Source organism: Coregonus lavaretus (genome assembly GCF_964263955.1).
Source record: "Coregonus lavaretus genome assembly, contig: HAP1_SCAFFOLD_123, whole genome shotgun sequence".
Lineage (NCBI taxonomy): Eukaryota > Metazoa > Chordata > Actinopteri > Salmoniformes > Salmonidae > Coregonus > Coregonus lavaretus.
Genome location: NW_028165834.1, coordinates 924,366 through 950,800, shown reverse-complemented (window position 1 = coordinate 950,800; position 26,435 = coordinate 924,366). Strand labels below are relative to the sequence as shown.

The window sequence follows — 26,435 nt, the reverse complement described above, 5'->3', positions numbered from 1 at the left end:
GCACAACAGAAAAACACTTGTGTTCAGTGTCTTTTAATAAAAACATAAATGTTAACATCTACCCCATCTAGTGTCCGTTTAAAAGCCTAACTAATTATGGTATTGGGTTGCCTGACGACTCACCCTGAATTCAGAAAATTTCAGACAAATGTACACACTCACTGAAGCTGTGAACCTTTCATTGATAATCAAACCAATATACACATTAATACAATATGAACTAACTGTGAACCACCAATGGGCAATTCCCATCATTCAACAATGACTGCTATTGATAGTATACTATACTGTAATATGCTTTTTTGAAACAAAATATTCAAATACATTTAAAAAAAATCTATTTAAAAACATGGGTTGTAACCGAAATTATTTTCCAATCGTTTCGTTCTGAACATAACCTTTTTTTTTTTTACTGTTCCGACCAATTGAATAAATCAATCCATTCTTTAACTAAACAGCTCTCCCTATTTTCTGAATTATGCTTGTAACGTCATCAGTAGGCTACAGTAACCTATGCTTCAGAGGGGAGGGGCAGGTATACTACACACACCCACTGGCAAAGATTTCCAGCTGGCAGGCAGACGCTGGAATACGTTTCTGAGTGACAGAGTAAGGGCTTTGCATATGCACTTTGTTTGCGATTTTTGTGGCACTGGAAAAAAAATGCCCGGAACGTAAAATAATGTTATTAACCGGTTCCCATGCTTTTAAAATAATGGTTCTCTTCCAGGAACAGTATAGATTACTTTTGTTTTCGGTTTGGGTTGCTCAAATAATTTGGTTATTTTCCGGTTTTTGGTTCTGTTCCCTGAACCGGTTCCAATCCTTGATTTTAAATAACCGACTTTTGAAAAAAAAAAAATACTGCTATGAAGACAGTAATACTCAGTCTTGCTGTGTATCAGCAACAGTCTGTCTGTGTGTCTCTTCTACAGTCTGTGGTGGCAATTCCAGGCCACCAACATTTGTAGTTAACAGATTATTAGATTATCAAATCACAGTGATTAGGTAGGTTCCCACTTCCTGCAATGCCAAACACATTTTACATTACATTTTTGTCATTTAGCTATTAGGATTAAGTGCCTTACTCAAGGGCACCGACTGATTCTTCACCTAGTCAGCTTGGGGATTCGAAACAGCAACCTTTTACTGGCGCAACACTTAACCGCTAGGCTACTTGCAACACTTCTGCATTATAGATTGAGGAAATCTGAGACACCAGAGTAGTGCCTCTTCTCGTGACGTTTTCTGTCTCCATCTTGGGAGAAGGGTTGCCCACAGACAGAGCACTGGTATGGTTTCTCTCCAGTGTGAACTAGCATGTGTCTCTTCAGTGTATCTTTTCGAAAGAATAGTTTTCCACAGTCTCTGCACTGATGATTTCTCTCTCCAGTATGAATCCTCCTCATGTGTCTCGCCATGCCATCTCTGCGAGTAAAAGTCTTTCCACATTCCAAACAAGGATAGGTTGCTCTTTCTCCAGAGGTATTATGTGTTAGTATATGTCTTTGATACGATTTTGTATATGAAAAACTCTTCCCGCATTCAGTGCAGTGATACGGTGTCTCTCCAGTGTGTACTCGCATGTGTATTTTCATGTTGCGACACTCCTTCCCGCATATTGTGCAGAGAAATGTTTTTATTTTGCTCAAATGTGTTGTGTGTCTTTCAACACTTTTCTTGTGTCTTAGCTGATGTTTTTCAAGCTGCTTCAATCGGACAAAGCTTTTCACACAGTCAGAGCAGTGGAAATTACATTCCTCCTTCATATGTGTTTTTTGGTGCAATTTAAGATTATCTAATCGAGCAAAACTTTTTTCACAGTCAGGGCAGTTGTAAGGCTTCTCTCCTGTATGTGTTCGCTGATGTCTTATAAGACGATTCTCATGTTTGAAGCTCTTACCACAGTAGGAGCAGACGCAGGGCTTCTCTACAGTACTGAAACTCTCGGTCCAGTCATCAGAAGTATCTTCAGGATCCTCTTCATTCTCCTGCATTGTTTGGGGTAGTTGCAGTTTTGAGTGTTGATTCTTTCCAACTGAACTTTTGCAAGACAAGTTTTTTCCTGGCTGTGACTGGCCCATTTTTCCTGCTCGTATTTTACTATTCTGCCTGCCTTTGCTGGCTGTTCTCTGCTGTGTGTGCACACAGTCTACATTCAGTTCAGTTTGTTCGGTCCGTGTGACATGTTCCTCTTTCATATGCATTTTTTTATGTAACTTAAGCTTATCTAATCGAGCAAAACTTTTCTCACAATCAGGGCAGTGGTGAGGCTTTACTCCTGTATGTATTTCTTGGTGTAATTTTAGTTTATCTAAACTAGCGAAACTTCTGTCACAAACAGGGCAGTGGTGAGGCTTCTCTCCTGTATGTGTTCGCTGGTGTCTTATAAGATCCCTCACTTTTCTAAAGCTCTTACCGCAGTCAAAGCAGTAGTGAGGCTTCTCTCCTCCAGGACTGAAACCGTCGATCCACTCATCAGAGTCATCAGTATCTAGGGGCTCCTCTTCCTTCTCCTGCATTGTTTTGCTATGTGATGGTGTTCCCTTTCCTGGAGCTCTAGCTCGTATTTTACTCTGCTGCCTTTTACTCTCTTTGACTTTGTTGAATGTTCTCTGCTGTGTGAGCACACGGTCTACATTGGCTGCACTGCTGGTGGCTTTGAAGGTATTCTCCAGCTGGTGTTTTTCAAGCTTCTCCAAAAGGACAAAGCTTTTCACACAGTCAGAGGAATGAAAAATACGTTTGTCTTTCGCATGTATTTTTTGGTGTGACTTAAGCTTATCTAATCGAGCAAAACTTCTGTCGCAATCAGGGCAGTGGTGAGGTTTCACTCCTATATGTATTTCTTGGTGGATCTTTAGCTTATCTAATCGAGCAAAACTTCTGTCGCAATCAGGGCAGTGGTGAGGCTTCTCTCCAGTATGTGTTCGCTGGTGTAATTTAAGCTTATCTAATCGAGCAAAACTTCTGTCGCAATCAGGGCAGTGGTGAGGCTTCTCTCCAGTATGTGTTCGCTGGTGTCTTATAAGATCCCTCACTTTTTGAAAGCTCCTACCGCAGTAGGCAGGGTAGTGAGGCTTTTCTCCTCCAGGACTGAAATCCTCAATGAAGTCATCAGTATCTAGGGGCTCTTCTGCATTGTCCTGCGTTGTTTGGGGTTGTTGTGGTCTTTCTGAGTTTTGATTCTTCTTCTCTGATTGGCACTGGGTATTGGCTGGGCATGGATGTTTGCTATATGAAAGCACACTGTCTATATTTGCCACGCTGCTGGCAGCTTTGAAGGTATTCTCGGGCAGGTCCTGTTGCTTTTCCACAAGTTCAGTTTGACGAATGCGTGCGACAGCTTTATCCAGTGTTAGTTCTGGGTCCATTTGTAATTGCTTGGACAGTCTTCTGTCACGTAAGCCTGCAACTAGTCTGTCTCTTATCATCTCACTGAGCAGAGCTCCATAACTGCAATGTTCTGACAAACAATGAAGTGCAGTGATAAAATCATCAGCTGTCTCTCCTGCTTCTTGTTGTCTTTGGTTGAATTTAGTTCGTTCTAATATTACATTCCTCCTAACTGCCAAATGTCCATCTTGCTTCTCATTATTAGAACTGTGGAAGTGTTCCTGCTCGATCAGGCTGTCTTCTTGCAGGTCTTCTGGGGTGTCCATCTCCTCTGCCTGGAAATACATTTAAAATAGCAGAATTACTAGTAGGCCTAACTAGTATCATCAGTTCTCTAAAACAACATTAATTTTGTAATAGATAATATAACTTATTATTTTGGTTAATATCTGTTTTTTTGTTTAAATCAGATTGATCTACTGACCAGTTATCCAAAGCATGAAACACCGAGAATCTCACTGCCAATAGACTGCCAATAGGTATTTATCACAGAGGGAGGCCTTCTCTTGCTAGAACAGTAGCGGTACCTGCTGCGTGCCAACCCTGTAGCGGCAAACCTATCGTTCCTACTTGTAGAATCACAATACTCGTCAGTGGCCAACAACTTGACTTTAACCCAATCAGAAAGCATGAACCCCCACTTGGGGGACCAACAGGAGAGACAACAAAAAGGGAAAAAAATAGGGAATTGTCTCCGTACATTCACGGATGAGCCAGTCACACTTCATATGCAATGTATGCTATGGGATGGTAGCTAGCGCACAGACACAATGCAGACAACATTAAATACTTCCTTCAAGCTAGATAACTACTGTAGCTAGTATTGACATTATAATTAAATCACTACGGATTAGCTAGTTTCCATGATACAGCTGCCTGTGTTAGCTGCCGAGTTAGTGCAGTGTCCTTAGCTATGTTGTGCTAGCTAGCGAATATGCTAACATTAGCTAGCTAGCTATGGGCTGGCACTGGCAGTATGGGATTATGGAGAATTAATTAAATTGTTTATTTCCATCTTGCTAGGTAGTTATCTAGCTGTGGCCATCTGGCTAGTATCAACAAGGGCTTTCTACAAAATAGCAACATTAGTGCAGATAGCCAACATCATTTGTGAACATTTCTCCTGCCAAGATAATCCATCCACTTGACAGGTGTGGCATATCAATAAACTGATTAAACAGCATGATCATTACACAGGTGCACCTTGATCTGGGGTCAATAAAAGGCCACTCTAAAATGTGCAGTTTTGTCACACAACAAAATGCCACAGATGTCTCAAGTTTTGAGGGAGAATGCAATTGGCATGCTGACTGCAGGAATGTCCACCAGAGCTGTTGCTAGAGAATTTACTGTTAATTTCTCTACCATAAGCCACCTCCAATGTCGTTTTAGAGCATTTGGCAAAACATCCAACCGGCCTCACAACCGCAGACCATGTGTATGGAGTCGTGAGGGCAAGCGGTTTGCTGATGTCAACGTTGTGAAGAGAGTGCCCCATGGAGGCGGTGTGGTTATGGTATGGTATGGGCAGGCAGGCATAAGCTACGGACAACAACACAATTGCATTTTATTGATGGCAATTTGAATGCATAGAGATACCGTGACGAGATCCTGAGGTCCATTGTCGTGCCATTCATCCGCCACCATCACCTCATGTTTCAGCATGATAATGCACGGCCCAATGTCGCAAGGATCTGTACACAATTCCTGAAAGCCGAAAAAGTCCCAGTTCTTCCATGGCCTGCATACTCACCAGACATGTCACCCATTGAGGATGTTTGGGATGCTCTGGATCGACGTGTACAACAGTGTGTTCCAGTTCCCGCCAATATCCTTTTTTTTAAGGTATCTGTGACCAACAGATGCATATCTGTATTCCCAGTCAAGTGAAATCCATAGATTAGGGCCCAATGAATTTACTTAAATTGACTGATTTCTTTATATGAACTGTAACTCAGTAGAATCTTTGAAATTGTTGCATGTTGTGTTTATATTTTTGTTCAGTATATATAAACAAGTGCATAGTGTTTGTGGCTCCGGCTAATGGAACTCGGGGCGAGTCCACTTCAGCTTATCCAGCCCGATTAATCTTTTCAGGAGTAGGGCCATTTGAGGCTTTTATTCAGCAGGTGATGAAATACCAATTTTAAATAAACAGAATTTTTTTATATATTTCACCTCCATGTCGTCTAATTTGCTAGGTCATTAAAAGCAAACAATTGTGACAGTCTCTGCGGTCCTATAGCTATCAGAGACCCTAATTTAGAGAATCTCCAATGCCATAAATGCTTTTGCTTTTACTACAGTGTTCTTCATAGTCGCAGTCCAACCAATTGAAAAGTGCACATTCACTTCCATAACAATTGTTCTAGGCTACCAGCATGTAAGATAAACATCCACAATAATACAGGATACCCTCACAGAAATACACTGTGGTTAAAATGCAGTAGAACTGCAGTACAATTAAATAATGGTTGTTTAATTAATTATACCCGGTAGCTTGCTGTGTGTTAGCTAATTGCACTGATTATTGTGCTGCACATTTCCTTCTGTTCCACTGAATTCTGATGTTCTATTATGACTAACTAAATTTGTTTTCAGAATTTAATTTATTTAATATAATTTTAATTTAATATGCCATTTAGCAGACGCTTTTATCCAAAGCGACTTACAGTCGTGCGTGCATACATTTTTGTATTTAACAAATATAACATAGGACTATGTCTTTTATTTCAATATCCTACTAAAATCCACCAGGATTTACAAAACCCTATTTCTTATCGCATTTATTTCCATCAATAAATAATAAAAAATTATTGCACCTTCATTTTACCTTGAAAATATGACTATAATATTTTCCCTTAAAGCTTTTAATCAAACAACATAATGCATGCAGTAATTGTATTTTAGTAGACAAGTAAGGCATATCAGTTCCAGCTAAAACTTGGATTGGAATCTCTGCGTGCAGGCAGCCTGTATCGTTCAAGCGTCAACATTCCATACGGCTGGTGGGACAGAGCGCCCGGTAGGCTACACAACAACACAGCAGGAAAACAACGACAGTTTCTCGAAATTTACCCAAACAAATGTCAATGATTTGACTGCAAAGTGGTAGTCCCTGCTCTCCTGCATTCTTGTTTTACTTTGGTAAGTAAAGCGGCAGTTTGTTGGGGAGAAGAACATCAAGGAAATATTTGCTAGCTAGCTAAGGTTAGCTAAGGTTAGCTAACTAATTATGACCTACATTTTACATTACATTTTAGTCATTTAGCAGACGCTCTTATCCAGAGCGACTTACAGGAGCAATTAGGGTTAAGTGCCTTGCTCAAGGGCACATTTACGTCATTTAGCAGACGCTCTTATCCAGAGCGACTCACCAATTGGTGCGTTCACCCTATAGCCAGTGGGATAACCACTTTACAATTTTGGGGGGGGGGGGGGGGGGGGGTAGAAGGATTACTTTATCCTATCCCAGGTATTCCTTAAAGAGGTGGGGTTTCAAATGCCTCCGGAAGGTGGTGAGTGACTCCGCTGTCCTGGCGTCGTGAGGGAGCTTGTTCCACCATTGGGGTGCCAGAGCAGCGAACAGTTTTGACTGGGCTGAGCGGGAACTATGCTTCCGCAGAGGAAGGGGAGCCAGCAGGCCAGAGGTGGATGAACGCAATGCCCTCGTTTGGGTGTAGGGACTGATCAGAGCCCGAAGGTACAGAGGTGCCGTTCCCCTCACTGCTCCATAGGCAAGCACCATGGTCTTGTAGCGGATGCGAGCTTCAACTGGAAGCCAGTGGAGTGTGCGGAGGAGGGGGGTGACGTGAGAGAACTTGGGAAGGTTGAACACCAGACGGGCTGCGGCATTCTGGATGAGTTGTAGGGGTTTAATGGCACAGGCAGGGAGGCCAGCCAACAGCGAGTTGCAGTAGTCCAGACGGGAGATGACAAGTGCCTGGATTAGGACCTGTGCCGCTTCCTGTGTAAGGCAGGGTCGTACTCTCCGAATGTTGTAGAGCATGAACCTGCAGGAGCGGGTCACCGCCTTGATGTTGGCGGAGAACGACAGGGTGTTGTCCAGGGTCACGCCTAGGCTCTTCGCACTCTGGGAGGAGGACACAGCGGAGTTGTCAACCGTGATGGCGAGATCATGGAACGGGCAGTCCTTCCCCGGGAGGAAGAGCAGCTCCGTCTTGCCAGGGTTCAGCTTGAGGTGGTGATCCGTCATCCATACTGATATGTCTGCCAGACATGCAGAGATGCGATTCGCCACCTGGTTATCAGAAGGGGGAAAGGAGAAGATTAGTTGTGTATCGTCAGCGTAGCAATGATAGGAGAGGCCATGTGAGGATATGACAGAGCCAAGTGACTTGGTGTATAGGGAGAAAAGGAGAGGGCCTAGAACTGAGCCCTGGGGGACACCAGTGGTGAGAGCACGTGGTGCGGAGACAGCTTCTCGCCACGCCACTTGGTAGGAGCGACCGGTCAGGTAGGACGCAATCCAGGAGTGAGCCGCGCCGGAGATGCCCAGCTCGGAGAGGGTGGAGAGGAGGATCTGATGGTTCACAGTATCAAAGGCAGCAGACAGGTCTAGAAGGACAAGAGCAGAGGAGAGAGAGTTAGCTTTAGCAGTGCGGAGAGCCTCTGTGACACATAGAAGAGCAGTCTCAGTTGAATGACCAGTCCTGAAACCTGACTGGTTTGGATCAAGAAGGTCATTCTGAGAGAGATAGCAAGAGAGTTGGCTAAAGACGGCACGCTCAATAGTTTTGGAAAGAAAAGAAAGAAGGGATACTGGTCTGTAGTTGTTGACATCAGTGGGATCGAGTGTTGGTTTCTTGAGAAGGGGAGCAACTCTCGCTCTCTTGAAGACGGAAGGGACATGGCCAGCGGTCAAGGATGAGTTGATCAGCGAGGTGAGGTAGGGGAGAAGGTCACCGGAGATGGTCTGGAGAAGAGAGGAGGGGATGGGGTCAAGCGGGCAGGTTGTTGGGCGGCCTGCAGTCACAAGTCGCAGGATTTTATCTGGAGAGAGAGGGGAGAAAGAAGTCAAAGCATAGGGTAGGGCAGTGTGAGTAGGACCAGCAGTGTCATTAGACTTAACAAACGAGGATCGAATGTCGTCAACCTTCTTTTCAAAGTGGTTGACGAAGTCATCCACAGAGAGAGAGGAGGGGGGGGCGGGGGGGGGAGGATTCAGGAGGGAGGAAAATGTGGCAAAGAGCTTCCTAGGGTTAGAGGCAGATGCTTGGAATTTAGAGTGGTAGAAAGTGGCCTTAGCAGCGGAAACAGATGAAGAAAATGTAGAGAGGAGGGAGTGAAAAGATGCCAGGTCGGCAGGGAGTTTAGTTTTCTTCCATTTCCGCTCCGCTGCCCGGAGCTCTGTTCTGTGAGCTCGCAATGAGTCATCAAGCCACGGAGCTGGAGGGGAGGACCGAGCCGGCCGGGAGGATAGGGGACACAGAGAGTCAAAGGATGCAGAAAGGGAGGAGAGGAGGGTTGAGGAGGCAGAATCAGGAGATTGGAGGGAGAAGGATTGAGCAGAGGGAAGAGATGATAGGATGGAAGAGGAGAGAGTAGTGGGAGAGAGAGAGCGAAGGTTGCGGCGGCGCATTACCATCTGTGTAGGGGCAGAGTGAGTAGTGTGGGAGGAGAGCGAGAGAGAAAAGGAAACAAAGTAGTGGTCGGAGACATGGAGGGGAGTTGCAGTGAGATTAGTAGAAGAGCAGCATCTAGTAAAGATGAGGTCAAGCGTATTGCCTGCCTTGTGAGTAGGGGGGGACGGTGAGAGGGTGAGGTCAAAAGAGGAGAGAAGTGGAAAGAAGGAGGCAGAGAGAAATGAGTCAAATGTGGACATAGGGAGGTTGAAATCCCCCAAAACTGTGAGGGGTGAGCCATCCTCAGGAAAGGAACTTATCAAGGCGTCAAGCTCATTGATGAACTCTCCAAGGGAACCTGGAGGGCGATAGATGACAAGGATATTAAGCTTAAATGGGCTAGTGACTGTGACAGCATGGAATTCAAATGAGGAGATAGACAGATGGGTTAGAAAAATTGAGAATGTCCACTTGGGAGAGATGAGGATTCCTGTGCCACCACCCCTCTGACCAGATGCTCTCGGGTATGCGAGAACACATGGTCAGATGAGGAGAGAGCAGTAGGAGTAGCAGTGTTTTCAGTGGTAATCCATGTTTCCGTCAGCGCCAGGAAGTCGAGGGACTGGAGATTAGCATAGGCTGGGATGAAGTCAGCTTTGTTGGCAGCAGAACGGCAGTTCCAGAGGCTGCCTGAGACCTGGAACTCCAGGTGTGTGGTGCGTGTAGGGACCACCAGGTTAGAGAGGCAGCAGCCACGCGGTGTGGGGCGTTTGTGTAGCCTGTGCGGAGAGGAGAGAACAGGGATAGGCAGAGGCATAGTTGACAGGCTGCAACAGATGGCTACAATAATGCAGAGGAGATCGGGATGAAATGCACTGAACATCAGGAAAAGGAGAGTGCAGGCCTCCCTCACCAAAAAATAAATAAATATATAACTCACCCAACTTCCACCTCAGAAACTATGATTGTTTCACTGAACCACCCGAATAAAACTCTCCCAACTTCCACTCTAGAAATTAGAATTGTTGTAAGCTACAGCAGACTGTTATCAGTAGCTGTAATTAAGTACAGCAGCTACCAACCACCTAACGTTAATGCCTCGGATGACCTGTTGTAGCCATTGGTTGTAGCTAACTAGCTAACATTTTGACATCTGTTTAGTTAATGACAGTAAACGTGTATGTTCTCTGTGCGTGTGTGAGAGAGAGACGATCACAATAACTTTAGAAAACATTGTCATGTTAACGTTGTCATGCTAGCTGTGTGTGTGTGTGTGTGTATGTGTGTGAGTGAGTGAGTGACAGAGAGATGGTTGATGAATATACATATAAGAAACATTGATTGTGTGTGTGTGTGTGACATTGTTAGCTAGCCTAATTCTTGAAACGTGTACCCCCCAATATAGATGGGAAGTTTTTCTTTATTCATCAGGGATTCTTGTGTATTTTGTATTTGACAACACAATACATTTTGCCTATCTCTGCTCCCCACAACATTAATTCTAATGTTACCTCAACTGCACTTATCAATTCTTGATTCTCAGTTTTTGCTTGGATAGAAGGGGGGACGAAGGGTAGAGAACAGAATGTATCCAGCCTGCTGACAAAGAAATGGAAATATGTTTTGCCGTCTTTCTCTCGGTATGCCTGACTGCGAGATTGCTGAGGGGCAACATAGACTTAGCCTAGCATGTACAGTTGAAGTCGGAAGTTTACATACACCTTAGCCAAGTACATTTAAACTCAGTTTTTCGCAATTCCTGACATTTAATCCTAGTAAAAATTCCCTGCTTAGGTCAGTTAGGATCACCACTTTATTTTAAGAATCAGTGAGTCAGGTTTGTAGGCCTCCTTGCTCGCACACGCTTTTGCAGTTCTGCCCACAAATGTTCTATAGGATTGAGGTCAGGGCTTTGTGATGGCCACTCCAATACCATGACTTTGTTGTCCTTAAGCCATTTTGGAAGTATGCTTGGGGTCATTGTCCATTTGTTTGACCCATTTGCGACCAAGCTTTAACTTCCTGACTGATGTCTTGAGATGTTGCTTCAATATACCCACATAATTTTCCTTCCTCATGATGCCATCTATTTTGTGAAGTGCACCAGTCCCTCCTGCAGCAAAGCACCCCCACAGCATGATGCTGCCACCCCCGTGCTTCACGGCTGAGATGGTGTGCTTCGGCTTGCATGCTTCCCCCTTTTTCCTCCAAACATAACGATGGTCATTATGGCCAAACAGTTCTATTTTTGTTTCATCAGACCAGAGGACATTTCTCCAAAAAGTACGATCTTTGTCCCCATGTGAAGTTGCAAACAGTAGTCTGGCTTTTTTATGGCGGTTTTGGAGCAGTGGCTTCTTCCTTGCTGAGCGGCCTTTCAGGTTATGTCGATATAGGACTTGTTTTACTGTGGATATAGATACTTTTGTACCTGTTTCCTCCAGCATCTTCACAAGGTCCTTTGCTGTTGTTCTGGGATTGATTTGCACTTTTCGCACAAAAGTACGTTCATCTCTAGGAGACAGAACACGTCTCCTTCCTGAGCGGTATGACGGCTACGTGGTCCCATGATGTTTATACTTGTGTACTATTGTTTGTACAGATGAACGTGGTACCTTCAGGCATTTGGAAATTGCTCCCAAGGATGAACCAGACTTGTGGAGGTCTTGGCTGATTTCTTTAATTGTCCCATGATGTCAAGCAAAGAGGCACCGAGTTTGAAGGTAGGCCTTGAAATACATCCACAGGTACACCTTCAATTACAATTACATTTACATTTTAGTCATTTAGCAGACGCTCTTATCCAGAGCGACTTACATGAGCAATTAGGGTTAAGTGCCTTGCTTAAGGGCACATCGACAGATTTTTCACCTAGTCGGCTCAGGGATTAGAACCAGTGACCCTTCAGTTACTGGCACAACACTCTTACCCACTAAGCTACCTGCCGCCCAATTGACTCAAATGATGTAAATTAGCCTATCAGAAGCTTCTAAAGCCATGACATTTTTTTCTGGAATTTTCCAAGCTGTTTAAGGGCACAGTCAACGTAGTGTATGTAAACTTCTGACCCACTGGAATTGTGATACAGTGAATTATAAGTGAAATAATCTGTCTGTAAACAATTGTTGGAAAATTACTGGTGTCATGCACAAAGTAGATATAGTTTGTTAACAAGAAACTTGTGGAGTGGTTGAAAAACTAGTTTTAATGACTCCAACCTAGGTGTATGTAAACTTCTGACTTCAACTGTACAATGACTAACCTAGTGAAGACCTTAGGTAATGGTTAATCATGATTCGTCTTTACAATTCCTGAAACATGTAAATGACCTGATGCATGGCCTCTACAGCAGTGCTTGGCCACCCACTCAGTTACCAGTGACCATTCAGCCACATCCCAGTGAAAGGAGAGAGCTGAACCATCCCTCCTTAAATCCATAGTCATTTACAGTAAGATGTGTCAAATGTTTTTTTCCTCTTTGATACTCTGATCTTCAATGTGTATTGATTCCTACTAACCAGCTTGGTAAGAGCTAGGTTTGTACTAGCCAGAGTTGTGGACTCTAGTGACAGGACTTGGACTCGAGTCTGACTTGAGTCACAAATTTGATGACTTGAGACTTGACTTGATATAAAACACAGTGAGGGAAAAAAGTATTTGATCCCCTGCTGATTTTGTACGTTTGCCCACTGACAGACATGATCAGTCTATAATTTTAATGGTAGGTTTATTTGAACAGTGAGAGACATAATAACAACAAAAAAATCCAGAAAAACACATGTCAAAAATGTTATAAATTGATTTGCATTTTAATGAGGGAAATAAGTATTTGACCCCTCTGCAAAACATGACTTAGTACTTGGTGGCAAAACCCTTGTTGGCAATCAGAGGTCAGACGTTTCTTGTAGTTGGCCACCAGGTATGCACACATCTCAGGAGGGATTTTGTCCCACTCCTCTTTGCAGATCTTCTCCAAGTCATTAAGGTTTCGAGCCTGACATTTGGCAACTCGAACCTTCAGCTCCCTCCACAGATTTTCTATGGGATTAAGGTCTGGAGACTGGCTAGGCCACTCCAGGACCTTAATGTGCTTCTTCTTGAGCCACTCCTTTGTTGCCTTTGCCGTGTGTTTTGGGTCATTGTCATGCTGGAATACCCATTCACGACCCATTTTCAATGCCCTGGCTGAGGGAAGGAGGTTCTCACCCAAGATTTGACGGTACATGGCCCCGTCCATCGTCCCTTTGATGCAGTGAAGTTGTCCTGTCCCCTTAGCAGAAAAACACCCCCAAAGCATAATGTTTCCACCTCCATGTTTGACGGTGGGGATGGTGTTCTTGGGGGTCATAGGCAGCATTCCTCCTCCTCCAAACACGGCGAGTTGAGTTGATGCCAAAGAGCTCGATTTTGGTCTCATCTGACCACAACACTTTCACCCAGTTCTCCTCTGAAGTTTGCCAATGAACATCTGAATGATTCAGACGGGCATGTATATGTACTTTCTTGAGCAGGGGGACCTTGCGGGCGCTGCAGGATTTCAGTCCTTCACGGCGTAGTGTGTTACCAATTGTTTTCTTGGTGACTATGGTCCCTGCTGCCTTGAGATCATTGACAAGATCCTCATGTGTAGTTCTGGGCTGATTCCGCACCGTTCTCATGATCATTGCAACTCCACGAGGTGAGATCTTGCATTGAGCCCCAGGCCGAGGGAGATTGATAGTTATTTTGTGTTTCTTCCATTTGCGAATAATCGCACCAACTATTGTCACCTTCTCACCAAGCTGCTTGGCGATGGTCTTGTAGCCCATTCCAGCCTTGTGTAGGTCTACAATCTTGTCCCTGACATCCTTGGAGAGCTCTTTGGTCTTGGCCATGGTGGAGAGTTTGGAATCTGATTGATTGATTGCTTCTGTGGACAGGTGTCTTTTATACAGGTAACAAATTGAGATTAGGAGCACTCCCTTTAAGAGTGTGCTCCTAATCTCAGCTTGTTACCTGTATAAAAGACACCTGGGAGCCAGAAATCTTTCTGATTGAGAGGGGGTCAAATACTTATTTCCCTCATTAAAATGCAAATAAATTTATAACATTTTTGACATGCGTTTTTCTGGATTTGTTGTTGTTATTCTGTCTCTCACTGTTAAAAAAAACCTACCATTAAAATGATAGACTGATCATGTCTTTGTCAGTGGGAAAACGTACAAAATCAGCAGGGGATCAAATACTTTTTTCCCTCACTGTAACTCTAGACTTGACTTGGAGCCTCAAGACCTGGGACTTGAAATTATCTGGCCAGGTTTTGTAATGTTTTTTCACTAATTTTGTGGCACAGTCTCTGTGGATTACCCTAGCAACAAAACGTGCAACAGATTGGCTATTGAAATGCACACTCTGCCCTCTGATTGGACCAGCAAACTTTCAATCAGCACAGGTCCGGTGAACTAGCAAACAGATTGCGGATTTGCTGTACAGCTATTGGATCGGGTGCAGCGCAAATGTCAGTTTTGTAGGGGAAAAGGATTGCCATAACAAATAAATATGCAGCTCCAAAAATGGTTTGGTGATCAAAAATATTAAACGTTTACTTTTCAAGCTCACTAGCAATGAGGCATCAAGCAACAGTTAGGCCAAAATTGCTTGAAATTGATCATTTACTCATGAAGCTTGCATTTGGAATTTTTTGTTAACGCTGCAATATGTCACTTTTTGGTCGACCCAATCAAATTCACATAGAAATGTGAGTTATAGATCTGTCACTCTCATTGAAAGCAAGTCTAAGAAGAGGTAGATCTGTTCTATGTGCGCCATTTCCATGCTCCCGTTCTTCAGTTTCATTTTGGCGTCTTTTACTTTCAGTTTTGTATAACAGTTTCAAACAGCTGAAAATACAATATTTTGGGTTACGGAAAATATATTTCACAGTGGTTTAGATGGTAGAATGATTCTCTACCCCAGTGGTCACCAACCTTTTTTCAGTCAAAATACAAGCCGAGATCGACCGCTCAGATCTTTTTTAAACATGACCAGTGGCGAAGCATCATTCAGGGCTGGTGGGGCAGAGCCTGTTCTGCATGTTATTTTGGCATTAATGTGTCATATCAGTTTGCAAAAAATGTAAAAATAATAAATCATTGCCCTAATAAAGCCGCATACAAACATGGTCTCTTTTTTGCTTTCTTGAGTAAGGCAGCTCCAAAATGCAGGTGTTTCAGCCTAGCTCAGTGCTTTCTGAGGAGGTGGGGCAGCCAGCGGAAAATACGGAGCGTAGGGGTTGGTAATATTCTCTAGTTGTGCCGTGATTAGCTCAGTGTTCTGTCACTCATGGGGACACTACATCACCGCAAAATCTACGGGTAGAGCTCGACAATTCTAGCCCCTTGGGTGCTGCCATAGACTTACATTAGAAGTGCCCATCCAAGAAGGCTCAAGGCCATTGGCCACAGATAAAATGATGTCAAATCACGTTATATCTACCGTAGCTTTGATTGGACTGATCATGTCAACATCAAACTTTCAAAATCTTAGCTAGCAAGCTAGACAAGGAGTCATCATCATGCATCAAGTCGGCAATCTACTGGCAAATAGATTAAACGTATCGGTGCTCATCGGCCATTGGACAAACATTGCAAGTTGGAAATCGCAAATTCAACAATGACTGCTAAGGCGCCACTGCAGCCCCAGGTTCGATCCCAGGCTGTATCACAGCCGGCCGTGACCGGGAGATCCATGAGGCGGCACACAATTGGCCTCAGCGTTGTCCGGGTTAGGGGAGGATTTGGCCGGATGTCCTTGTCTCATCGTGCTCTAGCGACTCCTTCTGGCGGGCCGGGCAAATGCAAGTTGACTTCAGTCGTCAGTTTGACTGTGTTTCCTCCGACACATTGGTGCGGCTGGCTTCCGGGTTAAGCGAGCAGTGTGTCAAGAAGCATTACGGCTTGGCTCTCGACCTTCGCCTTGTCCGTAGGGGAGTTGCAGTTATGTGACAAGATCGTAACTACCAATTGGATATCACGAAAAAGGGCGGTAACACCATAGTTAAGAAAAGTTTAAATACATTGGCCATGCTGTCAATCCAGATTGACTTCTGCTGCGTTCAAAACAACTGGAAACTCGGAACTGGGAAATCTCAGACTTCAGTGAGTTCATGCTTACAGTAAGTCAAATCAAATCAAATGTTATTTGTCACATGCGTCGAATACAACAGGTGTACGATCTTGTACTCCCGAGTGGCGCAGTGGTCTAAGGCACTGCATCGCAGTGCTAGCTTTGCCACTAGAGATCCTGGTTCGAATCCAGGCTCTGTCGTAGCCGGCCGCGACCGGGAGACCCATGGGGCGGTGCACAATTGTCTCAGCGTCGTCCAGGGTAGGGGAGGGAATGGCCGGCAGGGATGTAGCTCAGTTGGTAGAGCATGAAGTTTGCAACGCCAGGGTTGTGGGTTCGACTCCCATGGGGGGCCAGTATGAAAAATAAAATAAAGTATGCATTCACTAACTGTAAGTCGCTCTGGATAAGAGCGTCTGCTAAATGACTAAAATATAAATGTAAATGTGTAGACCTTACTGTGAAAATGCTTACTTACAAGCCCTTATCCAACAATGCAGTTCAAGAAATAGAGTTAAGAAAATATTTACTAAATAAAATAAAGTAAAAAATAAAATAAAAAGTAACAATAAAATAATAACGAGGCTATATACAGGGGGTACCGGTACCGAGTCAATGTGCGGGGGTACAGGTTAGTCGAGGTAATTTGTACATGTAGGTAGGGATAAAGTGACTATGCATAGATAATAAACAGTGAGTAGCAGCAGTGTAAAAACAACGTAAATAGTCTGGGTCGCCATTTGATTCATTGTTCAGCAGTCTTATGGCTTGGGGGTAGAAGCTATTAAGGAGCCTTTTGGACTTAGACTTGGCGCTCCGGTACCGCTTGCCGTGCGATAGCAGAGAGAACAGTCTATGACTTGGGTGACTGGAGTCTTTTACAATTTTTTGGGCCTTCCTCTGACACCGCCTAGTATATAGGTCCTGGATGACAGGAAGCTTGGCACCAGTCACGTACTGCGCACTACACACTACACTCTGTAGCGCCTTACGGTCGGATGCCAAGCAGTTGCCATACCAGGCGGTGATGCAACTGGTCAGGATGCTCTCGATGGTGCAACTGTAGAACCTATTGAGGATCTTGGGACCCATGCCAAATCTTTTCAGTCTCCTGAGGGGGAAAAGGTGTTGTCGTGCCCTCTTCAATGGTCTTGGTGTGTTTGGACCATGACAGTTTGTTGGTGATGTGGACATCAAGGAACTTAACTCTCGACCCGCACCACTACAGCCCTGTCAATGTTAATGGGGGCCTGTTCGGGCCTCCTTTTCCTGTAGTCCACGATCAGCTCCTTTGTCTTGCTCACATTGAGGGAGAGGTTGTTGTCCTTGCACCACACTGCCAGGTCTCTGACCTCCTCCCTATAGGCTGTCTCATCGTTGTCGGTGATCAGGCCTACCATTGTTGAGTCGTCAGTAAACTTAAAAATGGTGTTGGAGTCGTGCTTGGCCACGCAGTCGTGGGTGAACAGGGAGTACAGGAGGGAACTAAGCACGCACCCCTGAGGGGGCCCAGTGTTGAGGATCAGCGTGGCAGATGTGTTGTTGCCTACCCTTACCACCTGGGGGCTGCCCGTTAGGAAGTTCAGGATCCAATTGCAAAGGGAGGTGTTTAGTCCCAGGGTGATGAGCTTTGTGGGCACTATGGTGTCATGAAAAGCCAGAAAACTCAGGAGGTTGATGTGTTGCAGGCCCTCTGGAAAGTCCTAAAATATGCCCCTGACCTCCGTGGTGGAGTAGGACGCAAAGTATGTATATGAGCAAGTTGCTATTTTTTTCCTCACTAAGCTACAACAGCCACAAACTTCTTTAACTAGTACCATGGAAATACTTTTAGCCAGCTGAGTCCACAAAGTTTATTCAGGAAGGTCCTTTTCTAGTTCTTTTAAAATCTCAAAATGATAAAGTTGTAACGCGCTGATTCTCTTCACTGCAGATCTGACCCATCACACCACTCTTCAAGGCCACTACGCTTCAGATCACCTTCTGTACTCAGAGGTCCTTGATGAGGATCTACCCCATAATTAACTGTAAGTCACTCTGGATAAGAGCGTCTGCTAAATGACTAAAATGTAAAAATCACACCACTCTTATTGTTCATGAATAAAATAAAACAATGGGCCTTTATATACCCTGTGTCCCAGTCTTTCTATGCATGTCTGTGGGTGAATTATGAAACAATTACTGTTTGCAGATATGCAACAAAATATAGATTTGTTTGCCATTTCTTGATCTATTTTAAAATGTAAGAATATGTTGCAGAATTAAACTTTAATTGGTGCCTATGGAAACAAATATAAATGTAATGAACAATGTTTTCAATATCCAACTTTATCCTCTGAAATACTTTTTTACAGTAGGTAATAAGCTGTAGTCAGGTGGTCATTACTAGGTTATGATGTCTTAACTATGACCAGTAGGCTACATAATATAGCACATAATATAGTGGTCAGAATTATTACCAGCTGGTCAGATAGAGGTCACAATTATGACCAACTGGTCCTATGGTGGTCAATAAAATATGTCATACTCTGGTCAGTAAAAAAAAAATCATTCAACCAGTTTGCGACCAGAATAAGACATCATAGTGACGTCTTTTCAACCAGGTTTTGCCCACTGGGTAGTGATCTAGGCTAGAGAAAGTTAATTGACAGTAGAAATTGTATTTTTACCTTTGGATAGTTTGACTCTGTCTCCTTGTGTTTTATGAAGCCAGACAGACAGGACAGTGTGGTGAGTATTTGTGGTTGTATTCCTGATGCTGCATCCCCACTCTTCCCCTTCATTTTCCTCCTCAGTCTGACATATCTGTCTCTCAAGTTCTTCCATTTCGTCCTGCAAATTTGTTCTTCTACTCTCAGAGTTTGAGCTATCTCCTTCCAGCTGTTGTTGGTCATAGTGAAGTCTTTATAGTCTTTCAATGAGGTGTTGTACAAATTGGTGTACCTTCTAACCTCTTCAATTAGCTTTTCCTCGAAACATGCTTGAATCTTGCTCGGCTTAGAGTCATCAGTATATTGGGGCTCCTCTTCATCTCGGTTCTCCTGCATTGTTTGGGGCAGTCCTTCCTTCTCAAGTTCCGCCATTTTCTCTGATGTGTGTTTTGTATCCCAACAGAAAGGGTGCGGTTAAAACCAGAGGTTACAAACCAACGAAGTCTGCTGTGCTATCCTATACACACAACAGTTTTGTCTGATTTTGCAGGTAGCAATTGAAGCTTTTGGTTATATTTGATTCAAAGTGAAAGAAAATAAAAAGCCCATCATCTCACACGATCCAAGGCTTGTTGTTGCTACTGCATATCTATCCCACTGTCTGCTTAGCTATTCCTCTCTCCACACCAGACGCAGTGTGATCAGGTTTAGAAAGAACAAGAAAAACACAGCAACCTAAACTACCGATTGATAACGACTCTAGCTGACTATTTTCTGCAGTCATTGGCACTTTAGAGTTGGCATTTTACATGACCTGATATGCAAATCACATGCACTGCGAAATGTCGTAAAATGCATGCAGACGTTTCACTTTACTTCTCAATGCCGAGTATGGAAAGTCCAAAGGGCCAATAAGTGGGTCGTTACTAGTTACCACATCCACAAAGTCATAATTATGGCTAAACCCGCCTATTTAAAACATTTATCTTCTTAAAATCTTATTTTAAACCTAACCTTAACCACACTTCTAACCTTATGCCTAACGCTAATCTTGAATTAGGACCAAAAAGTACATTTTTGTTTTTATGAATTTTTACTATAATGGACAATCCAGTATGAAAAAAGTATGCACTCACTAACTGTAAATCGCTCTGGATAAGAGCGTCTGCTAAATGACTAAAATGTAAAAATTTAAATCTTAACTTTGTGGCTGTGGTAACTAGTGATAAACCAAAAAGTGTGCATAAGAGAAAACAGGAGAGAACGACCCCAGTGGGCAAAAACCTGGTTGAAAAGACCTCAGTATGATATATTTTGATATGTCTTATTCTGGTTGCAAACTGGTTGAAAATGACGTTTTTTATGTCTTTTTCTGACACCAGTTGGTCATAATTCTGAACACTATATTATGTAGCCTACTGGTCATAGTTAAGACCATCATAACCTAGTAATGACCCCCTGCCTACAGGTTATTATCAACAATCTTAGAAAAAAGAGTTCCAAAAGGGTTATTCGGCTGTCCCCATAAGAGAACCCTTTTTGGTTCCACGTACAACTCCTTTGGGTTCCATGTAGAACCCTCTGTGGAAAGGGTCCTACCTGGAACCAAAAAGGGTTCTTCAAAGGGTTCTCCTATGGGGACAGCCGAATAACCCCTTTAGGTTCTAGATTACACCTTTTTTTCTAAGAGTGTACTGTAAAAAGTATTGCAGATGATAGTTGGATATTGAAAACATTGTTCATTACATTTCTATTTGTTTCCATAGTCACCATAATCTGCAACATATTCTTACATTTGAAATAGATCAAGCAATGGCAAAAACAAATCTACACCACAATCTTTCGCACATCTGCATACAGTAATTGTTTCATAATTCACCCACAGCCATTACATGCATAGAAAAGACTGGGACACAGTATATAAATGCCCAATGTTTTATTTGATTAATGATTAATAAGAGTGGTGTGATGAGGTAGATCCTCATCAAGGATCTGCAGTGAAGAGAATCATTTTGTGGAATAGACACTGGCTGGAATGCGATTTTAACCAATCAGCATTCATGAACCAACTGTTGTATAAAAACAACTAATTTAAACAACTAATTAACCGACGTCGCTTCAATTACTTGAATTGCATTTAGCTTTTGTGTGTGTGTGAGCCCAACGCACTGCTTCTCTAGAGAAATCAAATCATTCAAGTCAGAAATCAAGTCAAGAACTGTGGGACGTTGGGCTAACGGGAGTTGTAGGTTTTATTAAGCAAATATTCAACCTAGTTCAACTCAGAAACGTGGTAATGAACTACAATGACCACAATCCATTTTGATATCTGTTTAGAACATATTTCCTTGATGTACTTCTCCCCAACAAACCGCTGCTTTACTTACAAAGGTAAAACAAGATTGCAAGAGAATAGGGACTGCCACAGCAGTCAAATCTTTTCGATGTTTTTTGTGTACATTTTGAGAAACTGTCTTTGTTTTCCAGCTCTTTTGTTGTGTAGACTACTTGCGCTCTGTCCCAACTGCTGTATGGAATGTTGACCGATGCACTTCAGCAGGCTGCCTTGCTTGCATAGATCTCTTACTGCTTGCGACGCACAGATTCCAATCCAAGCCGGAACTGATATACCTCCTTATTTAGCTACTAAAATTAAAATGAAATTACTGCACACATTATGTTAATTTCTTAAAAGCTTTATGGGAAAATATAATCGTAATATTTTCAGGGTCAAATTCAGGTGAAACTAATTATTTATGGAAATGCTATAAAAATTGGGTTTTGTAAATCCTGGTGGTATTATATTAAAATAATAGACATAGGCCTACGTGTTATTTGTTCAATTCTGAAAACAAATTTAGCCATAATATTGGCAGACTAAATAGCCTTGGTTTCTCAAATGACTGCCTCGCCTGGTTCACCAACTACTCAGATAGAGTTCAATGTGTCAAATCGGAGGGCCTGTTGTCTGGACCTATGGCAGTCTCTATGGGGGTGCCACAGGGTTCAATTCTTGGGCCGACTCTTTTCTCCGTGTATATCAATGATGTCGCTCTTGCTGCTGGTGACTCTCAGATCCACCTCTACGCAGACGACACCATTTTGTATACATCTGGCCCTTCATTGGACACTGTGTTAACAAACCTCCAAACGAGCTTCAATGCCATACAACACTCCTTCAGTAGCCTCCAACTGCTCTTAAACACTAGTAAAACTAAATGCATGCTCTTCAATCGAACGCTGCTGGCACCCGCCCACCCGACTAGAATCACTACTCTCGACGGGTCTGACCTAGAGTATGTGGACAACTACAAATACCTAGGTGTCTGGTTAGACTGTAAACTCTCCTTCCAGACTCACATTAAGAATCTCCAATCCAAAGTTAAATCTAGAATCGGCTTTCTATTTCGCAACAAAGCCTCCTTCACTCATGCTGCCAAACATGCCCTCGTAAAACTGACTATCCTACCGATCCTTGACTTCGGCGATGTCATTTACAAAATAGCCTCCAACACTCTACGCAGCAAAATGGATGTAGTCTATCACAGTGCCATCCGTTTTGTCTCCAAAGCCCCATACACTACCCACCACTGTGACCTGTACGCTCTTGTTGGCTGGTCCTCACTACATGTTCGTCGTCAAACCCACTGGCTCCAGGCCATCTATAAATCACTGCTAGGCAAATCCCCGCCTTATCTTAGCTCATTGGTCACCATAGCAGCACCCACCCGTAGTCTGCGCTCCAGCAGGTATATCTCACTGGTCATCCCCAAAGCCAACACCTCCTTTGGCCGCCATTCCTTCCAGTTCTCTGCTGCCAATGACTGGAACGAATTGCAAAAACCTCTGAAGCTGGAGACTCTTATCTCCCTCACTAACTTTAAGCATCAGTTGTCAGAGCACCTTACCGATCACTGCACCTGTACACAGCCCATCTGAAATTAGCCCACCCAACTACCTCATCCCTATTTTGTTATTTATTTTGCTCTTTTGCACCCCAGTATCTCTATTTGCACATAATCTCTTGCATTCCAGTGTTAATACTAATTGTAATTATTTTGCACTATAGCCTATTTATTGCCTTACCTCCATAACTTGCTACATTTGCACACACTGTATATATATATTCTGTTGTATTTTTTGACTTTATGTTTTTTTTACCCCATATGTAACTCTGTTGTTGTTTTTATCGCACTGCTTTGCTTTATCTTGGCCAGGTCGCAGTTGTAAATTAGAACTTGTTCTCAACTGGTTTACCTGGTTAAATAAAGGTGAAATAAAAATAAATAATAGAACTTCAAAACAGCATTAAGTGGAACAGAAGAAAATGGTGCACCACAATAAACAGTGCAATTAGCTAACGCATAAAATATTACCATTAGATGCCAACACACACAGCAAGCTACCAGATATCATTAATTAAACAACCATTATTTAATTGTATTGCATTTTTACTGCATTTTAATGGCAGTGCATTTTTGGAAGGGTACCCTGTATTATTGTGCATGTTTATCTTTAATGCTGGTAGCCTAGAACAAATGTTATGGAAGTGAATGTGCACTTTTCAATTGGGTGGACTGCAACTACGAAAAATACTGCCATAGCCTGTAGTAAACGCAAAAGCATGTATAGCGTCGGAGATTCTCTAAATGAGGGACTATCTCTGACAGCTATAGGGGGGAAAAAATATTTTTTAATGACCTTTAATGACTTAGGGTGAAATATATCACATTTATTTGTTTTTAAAAATTGTTATTTCATCACCTGCCAAATAAAAACCTCAAATGGCCCTACTCCTGAAAAAGTTAATCAGGCCAGGTAAGCTGAAGTGGACTCGGCCAGGGTACCATTAGAGAGTCCAGAGTAATATAATTCTGCCGGACTTGGGAAAAGCTCATACCGCATGAAGCCCCCCTGAGTCCGAGTCCATGTCGAGTCCCTCCAGTCTCGGATTAGGCCCAAGCCCAGCATGTTGACTGGGTACAGTATGCCATGAGACCCTAACCCGTTTTGGTGCTCTCTGCCAACCATTGTTTGCCAAGTGTGCTAAGTTGAATCATGTAAACCCTGCTGAAAAAGAACATTACTCCAATTGTTATAATTGTAATGGTTCTAGTGTCTTATATGGAATGGGTGCATGGCCCACAAACACTATGCCCATGTTTTATATAGATTGGATAACTGGTCAGTAATTCAATCAGATTTCAACCAAAAACCAGATATCAACCAAAATAAGACGTATTTTTCATGACATCAAATAGACGTCATGAAAAAGATGTCTTAATCTGTTTGTGATCTGGTTATAAAGACATCCCAACCAGATTTCAACCAGTAAAATACGTCTTTATCACGCCGTATGCCCACTGGGACTGCCCCCTCTCACTGAAGCCATGAAGTTCATGGCCAACCTGCCATACTGCATGCTGTTTCCAGAAAGCAGCACCCCCCATTATAGTGAATGAGAAAATGTTCATCTTTGTGGTCAATATTCATGTTTTTTTTTTTGGGTGGGGGGGATAATCATGGTACCAATAATTGCTTCTATTACACCAGATGTAACTTTATGTGCTTGAACCGATTATTAAAAAATCGCACACATATGTCTCCTGAGTGGCGCAGTGGTCTAAGGCACTGCATCGCAGTGCTAGCTGTGCCACTAGAGATCCTGGTTCGAATCCAGGCTCTGTCGTAGCCGGCCGTGACCGGGAGACCCATGGGGCGGCGCGCAATTGGCCCAGCGTCGTCCAGGGTAGGGGAGGGAATGGCCGGCAGGGATGTAGCTCAGTTGATAGAGCATGGCGTTTGCAACGCCAGGGTTGTGGGTTCGATTCCCACAGGGGGTATGGAAAAAATAATAATAATGTAAGTCGCTCTGGATAAGAGCGTCTGCTAAATGTAAATGTAAATGTTGCTAATTTAGTTGCTACCACCAGCCTGCAGTACCCCTGTTGGCCTTCAACTTGAGATACTGGCCGTGTCAGAATACCCGTACCAGAAGTACATTAATTTCCAATAGAACGCTGCGTTTGCCTTGCAACATTACAGAGGCAGTTGCAGTGCGTTCTGTGTGGTGCATACGTTGGAACGTATGCGTCAAACTGTATGTGTAGATGGCTTGACAGAAATGGTAGCAGAAGGTGAATGTTGAACTTTTGTTGCACACATAGCTAGATGATGCTGCGTACTATTTTGCGCAATGACGCTATCGTTGTGATCAAGGCGCAACACCTCGATCAGACCAACAGCGTTACGCTTTGAACCCACCGACTGCGTCATTGTGCAAAATAGTATGCAGCATCATCTAGCTATGTGTGCAACAAAAGTTCAACATTCACCTTCTGCTACCATTTCTGTCAACCCGTTTACGCATACAGTTTGATGCATATGTTAGATAAATCCAACGTATGAACCACACAGAATGCACTGCAACTGCCTCTGCAACGCAATGCTGCAAGGCAAATGCAGCGTTCCGTTGGAAATTAATATACTTCTGCTGTACCAAAACACAATGACGCAGTCGGTGTGTTCGAAGCGTTAATGCATCAATGCTGCGTAATAAATTCTACAGTTAAACTTTTTTCATGATGTCATCCAACATCTGTACTGAATATGTGTGCAAAAGTTCAACATTCACCTTCTGCTACTATTTGTGTGAAGTCTCCGCATGCAATTTGATGCATACACCGAATGTGCCACACAGAACGCACTGCAACGCAATTCTGCAACGCAATTCTACAACGCAATTCTGCAAGGCAAATGCAACATTCCATTGGAAATGAATGTACTTCTGTTGTACCAAAACAAGATGACACTGTTGGTCTGACGCCTCGAACACACTGAGTGTCATTGCGCTAAATGGTACGCAGCATCATCTGGATATGTGTGCAAAAAAAGTTCAACATTCACCTTGTTACCATTTCTGCCAAGTGTCTACGCATACAATGATGCATACGTTCGATTTATCCAAAGACAGTAATACTCAGTCTTGTATCAGCAACAGTCTGTGTGTCTCTTCTACAGTCTGTGGTGGCAATTCCAGGCCACCAACATTGTAGTTAACAGATTATTAGATTGCCATTTCATAATGATTGGGTGGGTTCCTGCAATGCCAAACACCACTTCTGCATTATAGATCGAGGAAATCTGAGACACCAGAGTAGTGCCTCTTCTCGTGGCGTTTTCTGTCTCCATCTTGGGAGAAGCCTTGTCTGCAGACAGAGCATTGGTATGGTTTCTCTCCAGAGTGAACTAGCATGTGTATCTTCAGTGTATGTTTTCGAAAGAATCGTTTTTCACAGTATCTGCACTGGTGATTTCTCTCTCCAGTATGAACCCTCCTCACGTGTCTCACCATGCCATCTCTGCGAGTGAAAGTCTTTCCGCATTCCAAACAAGGATAGGTTGTTCTTTCTCCAGAAGTATTATGTGTTAGTATGTGTCTTTGGTACGATTTTGTATATGGAAAACTCTTCCCACACACAGTGCAGTGATACGGTGTCTCTCCAGTGTGTACTCGCATGTGTGTTTTCATGTTGCGACACTCCTTCCCGCATATCGTGCAGAGAAACTTTTGTCTTTTGCTCAAATGTGTTCTCCTGTGTCTTTCTAAACTTTTCTTGTGTGTTAGCTGATGTTTTTCAAGCTGCTTCAATCGGACAAAGCTTTTCACACAGTCAGAGCAGTGGAAATTACATTCCTC

General features: G+C 43.2%; 1 protein-coding gene across 1 annotated transcript; it reads right to left on the bottom strand.

Moving 5' to 3' along the window:
- Nucleotides 1-162: 162 nt before the first annotated feature.
- On the bottom strand, nucleotides 163-19,590 carry LOC311115397 (uncharacterized protein). The gene is made up of 2 exons (XM_084190572.1): nucleotides 18,755-19,590; nucleotides 163-3,671 (listed from the first exon to the last, which is right to left on the bottom strand). Exons 1-2 carry the CDS (start codon nucleotides 19,166-19,168, stop codon nucleotides 1,194-1,196), a joined length of 2,892 nt encoding a protein of 963 aa, XP_084046698.1. The 5' UTR covers nucleotides 19,169-19,590; the 3' UTR covers nucleotides 163-1,193.
- Between the last annotated feature and the right edge of the window lie 6,845 nt (nucleotides 19,591-26,435).